Source organism: Trichechus manatus, unplaced genomic scaffold (genome assembly GCF_000243295.1).
Source record: "Trichechus manatus latirostris isolate Lorelei unplaced genomic scaffold, TriManLat1.0 scaffold00170, whole genome shotgun sequence".
Classification (NCBI taxonomy): domain Eukaryota; kingdom Metazoa; phylum Chordata; class Mammalia; order Sirenia; family Trichechidae; genus Trichechus; species Trichechus manatus.
In genome coordinates, this window is record NW_004444106.1 from 1905347 (window position 1) to 1915482 (window position 10136).

Consider the following 10136-nt stretch of genomic DNA (forward strand, 5'->3'; position numbering starts at 1 on the left):
AAAAAAAAAAAAAAGAATTCTCTCCCTCTCCACCGCAGCCTGTGCTATCACATCCTCCGTAACTTGGACACGTATGCAGACAACCCAACTACCTAAAAATCTTCCTGCAGGGCCGATTACCTTCATCTCAACACAGCAGAAACCACTCAGCTACCTATTGACATAGCTAAATCCCATATTTCATCAGCACATGGTCCTTTTTCTGTCATTTTTTCCTGTCAGTTTCTTTTCCTGTCATCTCTTCCATTCCTACCAAATTCAAACCACCAACTAATTAAAACTTCCCACTACTCCCAGGCATCCAGATTAGAGGCTTCCAAAATCAGTTTCAGCTTCTCCATTTTCTTCACCCCTTGAATCTGGAATCAGTTTTAAGTGATAACTCTCTTGCTCACATATTCCTCTCCACTCCTATTTCCACATCCAAGAACCTGACTTTTTCACATCAACACAAGCATGGTGTCCTATCTGGTGTCCCACATGAATCTAACATACATATAGCAGACAGATTAATTTTCCTTAAAGAAAAAAACAGCCAAAAAACCAAAGCCAACCTCCCAAGAGTAGTACTGGAAGCCCTCGATAATCTAGCCATAAAACTACTTTTGTCCAGATACGTCACAAAAACCTCCACCACGGCAAAACCAGTCTAGTCAATGCTTCCTAACACTACACATTTAGTTACACCCTCCTCCTCTAAAATATCTTCTCTGTAAGTTCTATGCATCCTAGGGAACCTAGGTTTAGTCTTTCTCTCTAAAGCCCCTTCTGAACACCTGTCATGGATTGAATTGCATCCCCCAAAATTATGTGTATCAATCTGGTTATGCCATGATTCCCAGTATTGTGTGATTGTCCACCATTCTGTTACCTGATGTGAGTTTCCTATGTGTTGTAAATCCTATCACTATGATGTTAATGAGGTGGATTAACGGCGGTTATGTTGATGAGATCTACAAGTTTAGATTGTGTCTTAAGCCAATCTCTTTTGAGATATAAAGGAGAGAAGCGAGCAGAGACAGGGTGACCTCATACCACCAAGAAAGCAGGAGCAGTGTGTGTCCTTTGGACCCTGGGTTCCTGCACAAAGAAGTTCAGGGGAAGACCGTTGACAAGGACCTTCTTCCAGAGCCAACAGAGACAGAAAGCTTTTCCTTGGAGCTGACACCCTGAATTTGGACTTCTAGCCTACTAGACTGAGAAAATAAATTTTTCTTCGTTAAAGCTATCCATTTGTGGTATTTCTGTTATAGCAGCGCTAGATAACTAAGACAACACCCAAGACCTCCACAGTATTTCTACAATTTTTTTCATTCTTTCACTTAACAAATATTTGTTAACTGTCTACTATGCCAGGAATTGTTCTAGACTCTTGATATGTTAGTGAACAAAACAAAGATCCCTAGCTTTATGGCACTAATATTTTAGCAGAGAGACAACAAAGAAGAGATCACATAAATATGTTAAGTACATAAAATGTTTTAAAAAAATGTAAATGCTACAAAAAGAAGTAAAGCAGAATATAAGGGACTGGGAGTTTTGGGGTGGGATTACAATTTTAAATAGAGTGCTAAGGGTAGTCCTCACCAGGAAGGTAACTCTTGAGTAAGCTTGAAAAAAGTTAAGTTAGAGAAAGTGCAGTTCAAATAGAGGAAACAGCCAGGAAAAAAGCCACAGGACAGGAATACACCATGAATGTCTGAAGAACAGCAAGGAGACCAGGGTACCTGGAGCAGAGTGAGTAGATGAGTTCAGAAAGTAACAGCGGGTTAAAATGTAGTAGGTCAGGTAGGACTGTGCAGGCCTCTGGAAGAGCCTTGGCTTTTACTCTTAGTGAGATGAAATGCCACTGAAATTGAAGAATGACATGATCTGCCTTAGATTTTTAAAAGGATCATTCAGGCTACTGTGTTGAAAACAGTCTATAAAAGAGGAAGGTCAGAAGCTAGGAGAACAACTAGGAGGCACTGCAGTATTCCGGGAGAAAAATGATGAAGGCTCGGACTACAGAGGTATCAGTGGAAGGAATAAGAAGTGATCAAATCTTAGCTACATTCTGAAGGTGGAAAACAACAGGATTTCCTGATATAGATCAGATGTGGGGTATGAGAGCAAGGTCAAGGATGACTCCCAAGTTTGGGGCACAAGCAACAGGAAGGACAGAACTGTCCTCAACTGAAATAGAGAAGGCTGTGGGTTGGAGAAGACTTGGAGGGGCAGATGAGTTGAATTTTAGACATACTACATTTGACCTATCTGACAAAGGAGCTTTGATATCAAGTGTTGTTTTTAGGTGCTGTCGAGTCGGTTCTGACTCACTGCTACCCTACGTACAACAGAACAAAACACCCACTCCTGTACCATCCTCACAATCCTTGCTATGTTTGAGCCCACTGCTGCAGCCACTGTATCAACCCATCTCACTAAAGGTCTTCCTCTTATTCACTGACCCTCTACTTTACCAAGCATGATGTCCTTCTCCAGGGACTGGTTCCTCTTGATAACATGTCCAAAGTATGTGAGACACCATCCTCACTTCTAAGGAACATTCTGGAGTACTTCTAAGGAGTTCTTCTTTCAAGACAGATTTGTTCGTTCTTCTGGCAGTCCACGGTATATTCAATACTCTTTGCCAACACCCTAACTCAAATGCATCAATTCTTCTATGGTCTTCCTTATGCATTGTCCAACTTTCGCGCGCATGAGGCAATTGAAAATACCATGGCTTGGATCAGGTGCACCTTAGTCCTCAAGGTGACATCTTTGCTTTTTAACACTTTAAAGAGGTTTTTTGCAGCAGATCTGCCCAATGCAATACGGCCTTTGATTTCTTAACTACTGCTTCCGTGGGCACTGATTGTGGATCCAAGTAAAATAAAATCCTTAACAACTTCAGTTTTTTTTCCGTTTATCATGATGGTGCTTATTGGTCCAGTTGTGAGGATTTTTGTTTTGTTTATGTTGAGGTGTAATCCATACTGAAGGCTGTAGCTTTACATTTTCATCAGTAAATGCTTCAAGTCAACTTCACTTCCAGCAAGCAAGGTTGTGTCATCTGCATATCGTAGGTTGTTAATGAGTCTTCCTCCAAGCCTGATGCCCCATTCTTCTTCATACAGTCCAGCTTCTTGGATTATTTGCTCAGCATACAGACTGAATAAGTATGGTGAAAAGATACAACCCTAACACACATCTTTCCTGACTTTAAACCATGCAGTATCCCCTTGTCCTGTTCAAACAACTGCCTCTTGATCTATGTACAGGGTCCGCATGAGCACAATTAAGTGTTCCAGGATTCCCATTCTTCTCAATGTTATCCGTTAATTTGTTATGATCCACACAGTCAAATGTCTTCGCGTAGTCAATAAAACACAGGTAAACATACTTCTGGTATTCTATGCTTTCAGCTAAGATCCGTCTCATGTCAGCAATGATATCCCTTTTTCCACATCCTCTTCCGAATCTGGCTTGAATGTCTGGCAGTTCTCTGTTGATGTACTGCTGCAACTGTTTTTTAATTATCTTCAGCATAATTTTACTTTTATATGATTAATGATACTGTTCGATAATTTACACACCATTGGATCACCTTTCTCTGGAATAAGCACATATATAGATCTCTTCCAGTCGGTTGGCTAGGAAGCTGTCTTCCGAATTTCTCGGCACAGAAGAGTGCTTCAAACATTGCATCCATTTGCTGAAACATCTCAGTTAGCATTCTGTCAATTCCTGGAGCCTTGTTTTTCACCAATGCCTTTAGTACAGATTGGACTTCCTCCTTCAGTACCACTGGTTCTTGATCACTTGCTACCTACCTTCTGAAATGGTTGAATGCCGACAAATTCTTTTTGGTACAGTGACTGTGTATTCCTTCCATCTTCTTTTGATGCTTCCTGCGTCATTCAATTTTTGCCCATAGAATCCTTCAATATTGCAACTCAAGGCTTGAATTTTTTCTTCGATGCTTTCAGCTTGAGAAACACGGAGCGTGTTCTTCCCTTTTGGTCTTCTAACTCCAGGTCTTTGCATTTCATTATAATATTTTACTTTGTCTTCTCGAGCTGCCGTTTGAATCTTCAGTTCTTTCACTTCACCATTTCTTCCATTAGCTTTAGCTATTCTATGTTTAAGAGCAAGTTTCTACTATGGTCTCCTATGCCGGGATGTCAAGTGGGCAGATAGATATAAGAGAACTGGAGCTGAGGAGACAAGTCTGGACTGGGAGTTCTTTGCTGACAGGTGCTCTAAAAGAGTTCACTAGGTCTGAGGCCTAGGACATGGCAGCTGTTTAAAGATCAGTGAGACAGGAGAAAAACCAAGAGCACATCTTAGCGTCCTAGAGGCCAAGTGAAGACTTAACAGAAGTCTGTTCAACCTGTCCAATGCTGATCAAGAAAGATGAGGACTGAGAACCACTGGATTGAGCAACAGAGGTGGTATGGACTGTGACAAAGTAAGCTGAAGAGAGAATGGAAGGTGAGGAATTAGAGACAAGGTATAGACTACTCCTTCCTGGAGTTTCATTGTAAAGAGGAAAAAAGAAATGGCACAGTAGCTGCCAGGAAAGTAGGGGTTCAAGGTTTTTTAAGATGAGAAAAATAGCATGCTTGTGTGCCGCACATATGTATGCATATGTTACTGTTAGATGACGGCAAGTTGATTCTGACTCATGGAGACCCCACATGCAGAGGAGAATGAACTGCTCCACAGTTTCCAAGGCTGTGACCTTTCAGCTAACAGTCGAGTGCTTAAATGTATGAACCACCAAGGGACTCCTGTATGCATATAAAAATCCCAAAAAACAAACCCCTTGCCGTTGAGTCGATTCTGACTCATAGCAACCCTCCAGGACAGAGAACTGCCCCACAGGGTGTCCAAGGCTGTAAATCTTTACGGGAGCAGACTGTTATTACATTTCTCCCACAGAGCGGCTGGTGGGTTCAAACTGCCCACCTTTCAGCCAAGCACTTAACCACCGTGCCACAAAAAGCTCTAGAAAGTCCTAAGCATTTAATAAACGTGTATTCCTTTCTTCACTCTCACTCGACACCTATTATTTTCTATTACCTTTATTGATAAATATTTGACAGATAAATATTTTATCTGTAAACAATTTTTACTTGGAAGGCCCTTCTTTTCCCTGTCCAACTTTTATTCTTCATTATCCTTCAAAACCCAACTTAAGTATTCCCTCCTGGAAAGCCTTCCTTGACCCCTCTCCTCAGTTCACCTCCCTCCAATATGCTACCCTTTATACCAATCCATTCTTCTACCGTCACCTGTATCGTACTCACTGCCATCGGGTCGATTCCAACTCACAGTGACCCCAGAGGACAGAGCAGAACTGCCTCATAGTGTTTCCAAGGCTGTAAATCTTTACGGAGGCTGACTGCCACATCTTTCTCCTGTAGAGCGGCTGGTGGGTTAAAACCAGCCAAGCCCTTTAACCACTGCACCACCAGGGCTCCTTATCTGTATCACAGAATATATGTCCGGCCTCCCCACTAAACTGATTTCTAGAGGGCAGGGACACTATAGTCCCTTTTACAGTGAAAGTTAAGAGTACTGACTCTTGAGCCAGACTGTCTGGGTTTGAATTCTAGTTCCACCATTTGGTTGCAGTGTGACCTTGGGAAGTCTGCCTAACCTCTCCATGCTTTGAATTTTCTCATCTATAAAACAGAAAATAAAAATAGCCTCCACCTCCTGGGGTTATTTGAAAGAGTAAATGAGTTAATATATGTAAAGTACGTGGCATACACAAAGCCGTGTGTTAACTACTGTAATTATACTGTATCCACAACACCTAGGATTTTAAGTTTGATAGGAAGTCAGTATTTTTTTTTTTTAGGAATGAGTAAATCAAGGCACTAAAAAGTCCTCACTTACTGTAGAGAATAACTTCTCTATACCATATTAATCGGATTTTTTGTCTTCGTTTACTTTACCAGGCAATTTCATCATTTGAACCATGTCACGTACTGATTTTTTCAAAAGCTATTGAAAGTCATTCTTTGATATTTAACCTGTCTCTCCAGACTACCTCTAATTATGGGAGTGATATATAAAAAACCTCTGGGTACTAATGAACCTTTCCCTGCCATCTTCACCATGGCTTCCTCACATCTCCCTCAGCATGGTGTACAATTCAACGCTGTTGATGACATACCATCTGAGTCGCCAAATGTAAGGTCTAATTTTTACCTCCTGATTCTACCCCTGTAATGGGACCACTCACAGTAGGTGACGGTTAAAAATAAGAAGCCTTAGTCCAGGGACAAGGACTAGAAGGCAGGAGGGGACAGGAAAGCTGGTGACAGGGAACCCAAGGTTGAGAAGGGACAGTGTTGACATGTCATAAGGCAATATGTGTACCAACTGTTTAATGAGAAACTCTTTGCTCTACAAACCTTCATCTAATGTACCAAAAAAAAAAAAAAAAAAATCTATGTGAGATCAAACTGACAACAGCAACTCAAAAGGTTTGATGGGAAGGCTGGGGGCAGTGAGTTGAAGATACTGGTGATGGATTAATTTGGAAAAGGATAGTGAGAATAGCAGCACAACTGGAAAAATGTAATCGATGTCAGTGAATTGTACGTGTAGAAACTTTTGAAATGGTGTAACTTTGGCTATGTATATATTCACCCAAAAAAAGGTCCTCTAAGGTCAAGAATGGAGAGTGTTGACATGTCGTGGGGTTGTTAACCAATGTCATAAAACAGTATGTGTGCTGACTGTTTAATGAGAAACTATTTGTTCTATAAACCTTCATCTAAAGTACAATAAAAAAAAAAAAAGCCTTTATAACTAAAGCAATTTCTACACAACTAAAAAACACTAATTTAAGCAATGACTCAATTTTGCACAAAATTTCAGTATTAAGTAAGAGTTCATTCAATATTAAGTAACAACTTTTCAGAGAAGTTGTAGGCATCTCTAACATGTTACACCACTTAAGAACTCATGGGAATTCGACCAAAAATGATGATTTAATCAGATGTAGTTACCGTATAGCTGTTTTAGTAATTCTGTACTACAACTACAAATCTTTTTTGACCTGGTTCTAAATTTGCAGGTTAAGATCTCTCTTCCCTGAGGAACTGTTTAAAGAAAATTGCCCATGCTCCCCAACCCCATCTAGGGAAACAAATAAAAAATACTTGAATCACATTCCTGATCATCTTCTACATGAAGCAGCACCATGTACTACAGAGGACAGGTTTTGGAGTAGAGCATCTTGGGTCCAAATGCCAGTCCCATCTCTTGTGAAACAGGTGTCCTAGAGCAGGTCCATTAATCTCCCCCTCTAGTAATAATAGCAATAGTATCATCTAGCAGGGTTGGTGTGGTTAACTGATACCGTGTGACTAAAATAATAATAATAAATGAAAAATAGCTAGCATATCTCAGATGCTTAATGGTAGTTTTTAGCATCACATCATTTTCAAGTCTTATTAAGAGCTGAAGTTTTAAAAAGATATTAAAAAGGCTCAAATTTATATGCCTACTAATACTCTTAGAAGTAAAAATATTAAGTCAGTAAGAAATGGAAAAGAAAAGAGTTCTTGGAATAAACAAGGGTTTGTGATCCCAGGGAAAGCACTCTCCTCCCCAAAACACACACCAGGCAATGGCCTCCTTGCCTTTCTGGAACAAGGTCTCCCCTGCCCACACCTCCTACCATGGGAGACCTACAGGTGCTGAACCACTGATGTCAGTGATATAGAAGGGTAGTGATTAGACGGTCCTATTCACCTGACATCCACTATGCCACTCGCTATGTGCTTAAGTAACTGAGGTCTAGTTAAAAAATGGATCGCTATGAATTGAAGAGGTTACAAAAACCGTGACTAGCAACTTACCTCAGAAAGAAACATACATGGGGGTCATAAGTCAACTACTTTAGAATTAAATCATCACTAAAAAGTGGTCAATCACATTATACGCTACTGACTGCCAATTAAAATGAAATCTGTATATAAGTGTACTTGGTTAGCTCAGTCAGTAACAGTAAAATCCTGTCCAAGGGTCCTGAGGCAAGTTGTAAGCCCCGTGAGGAAGGAATTCCCTAGGGCCTGATATATAAATTGTTGTTGCAGTATGCTACTGAGTTGATTCCCATTCATAGCAACCTTATATGACAGAGCAGAACTGCCCCAGGGTTTCCTAGGCTGTAATCTCTACAGAAATAGATCACCAGGTCTTTTCTCCTGGAGAGCTGCTGTGGGTTCAAATCATGGCATATAGATTGGTTACTTAAAATTCATTAAAAGAATAAATGTAAGAATACTAAGTTTTCATCAATCACTATGTTAAACCTCATACCTTAGGAACTCTCTAATGAATAATACAATCTTCACATTTTACAGATGAGGAAATTGAGATGCAGTGAGCTTAACTCAGCTGCTACTATACTATATAGTATATACTGTATGGTGCTCCTCAGCGTAAGTGGTGTATTTTATCCAACTGGTTGTAAGCCCCATGAGGGCAAGGGCTATTAGATCCTCTTCCTGTACCCACACCCACAGGCTTGAACACGTGTATCACAGAACATGTAACTGCATCCTTTTCTCTACCACAACACTAACTCTGCAGTGCTAAAATGGGTGGCCTTGAGAACAGTTCTGTCACTGGCTGGACCACTCACCACCGGCTTACTATGTGCCAAGAACTGGAGGAGATAAAGGTGCAGACAATTTCATCTTTGAAAGAGCCAAGTCTACTACAGTAGCCAGATAAGACTCAGAAACAACTGCAATATCAAAAAAGTAAATGCTTAACAAGTCAATGGGAGTATACAAATTGAAAGGAATAATGAAAGTGTCTATGGGTCTGGAAATTTTGGAAAATATCTTCAGAAGAAGTGGCTTCTGAGCTGGATCCAAAAGGATGAATAGGTTTCCAGGCACTACCCGGAAAAAGCCCACTGTGTAATAGAAAGCACAGCGTCTTCAGTGTCAAAAGATAACCGTTCCTGACTTTGCTATTATCTACCTAAGGGACCTCTGCAAATCACAAATCCTGAGCTTCCACATATATAAACCTACAGGTGGACAGGATATTCTCCAAGACGCTAGTTCAGCTCTATAAGTGAGTTATATAGAACAGGAGCTGTGAAGCCAGACTGCCTAGGTTCAAATTTTGCCTCTGTCACTTAAGATTTGCTTAACCTTGATTCCTTAACCTTGATTCCTTAACCTTAATTCCTCTGTGGCTCAGTTTCCCCACTTGAGAACCTATCTCAGAGGCTGGTGTGGTAATTAAAGGAAACAATTCAAGTCAATCGCTTAGCACAGGGCCTGGCAAATAGTAATTCCTCAATAAGTAAGTAATAACCATCGTACGATGAGCTGTTATTATATAAGAGAGGCAAACACCAGATGCAAGGGTTATGCTTGCCTCGCTTCCAGGTCCCTCCCAGTCTGAGACAGCCCCGGGAGAAATGGGAGTGCAGAGCCGGGCTGCAAACCCTACACGCATGTGTCATCGCCGGGCTCTGCACGCGCCTCCCCGCCCCGGGGAGAGGAGCGATGGCTCAGCCACCCCGGGGCCCGCGCCCACCCCTCCGGCCGGCACCCGAGGAGCGCAGGGGGTTCCGACCCCACTTACCATACTGGCCAGAAGGAAGACTCAGGTGAGCTGGCTCTCGGGCTTCGGACGCGTCCCGCTGGCACAGTTCAGGTCATGGTCCCGGCAGGTTCGGGAAGACCCCCGCCCATGCAAAGACAACCCCTTCCCCACCCGGGCCCCGCAGGGACCCTCAAAAAGGGCGCGGCCCACCGGCCCGCCTCATCGGGGGCCCCCACGACAATTCATCCAGACCCACCCGCCCCTACTCAAGGAAACTGAAAAAGCAGGAAATGAGGCTCAGAGGCCGGCAAGGAGGGAAGAGGCCCGGGGCCCCCCGCCCGGGCCCGACCCCCGAAGGGGAGGCTGCGGGCCCAGGCAGGGGATCCCCGTCTTCCGCGAACAGAGGCGGCGGTGGGCCCGGCCCAGAGGCTGAAGGAGCGGAGGCTGAAGGGGCCTCGGCGGCGCAGCAGGGCCGCCCGCTCAAGGGAGAGGCCCGGGGGCCCGCGCTGTCCTTGCCACCTCAGCCCACACCACCGCTGCTGCCGCCGCCCCCAGGAGCA

At 42.8% G+C, this 10136-nt stretch overlaps 1 protein-coding gene across 2 annotated transcripts in view; it reads right to left on the reverse strand.

The window, feature by feature from the left end:
• Positions 1-10126, reverse strand: part of XPO6 (exportin 6) — a 120731-nt gene extending 110605 nt beyond the window's left edge. For both annotated transcript variants that reach the window (XM_023741010.1, XM_004386596.2), the window contains exon 1: positions 9616-10126. In XM_023741010.1, coding sequence (XP_023596778.1) covers positions 9616-9618 — 3 coding nt within the window. In that variant the 5' untranslated portion in view covers positions 9619-10126. The remainder of the gene's footprint in view (positions 1-9615) is intronic.
• Between the last annotated feature and the right edge of the window lie 10 nt (positions 10127-10136).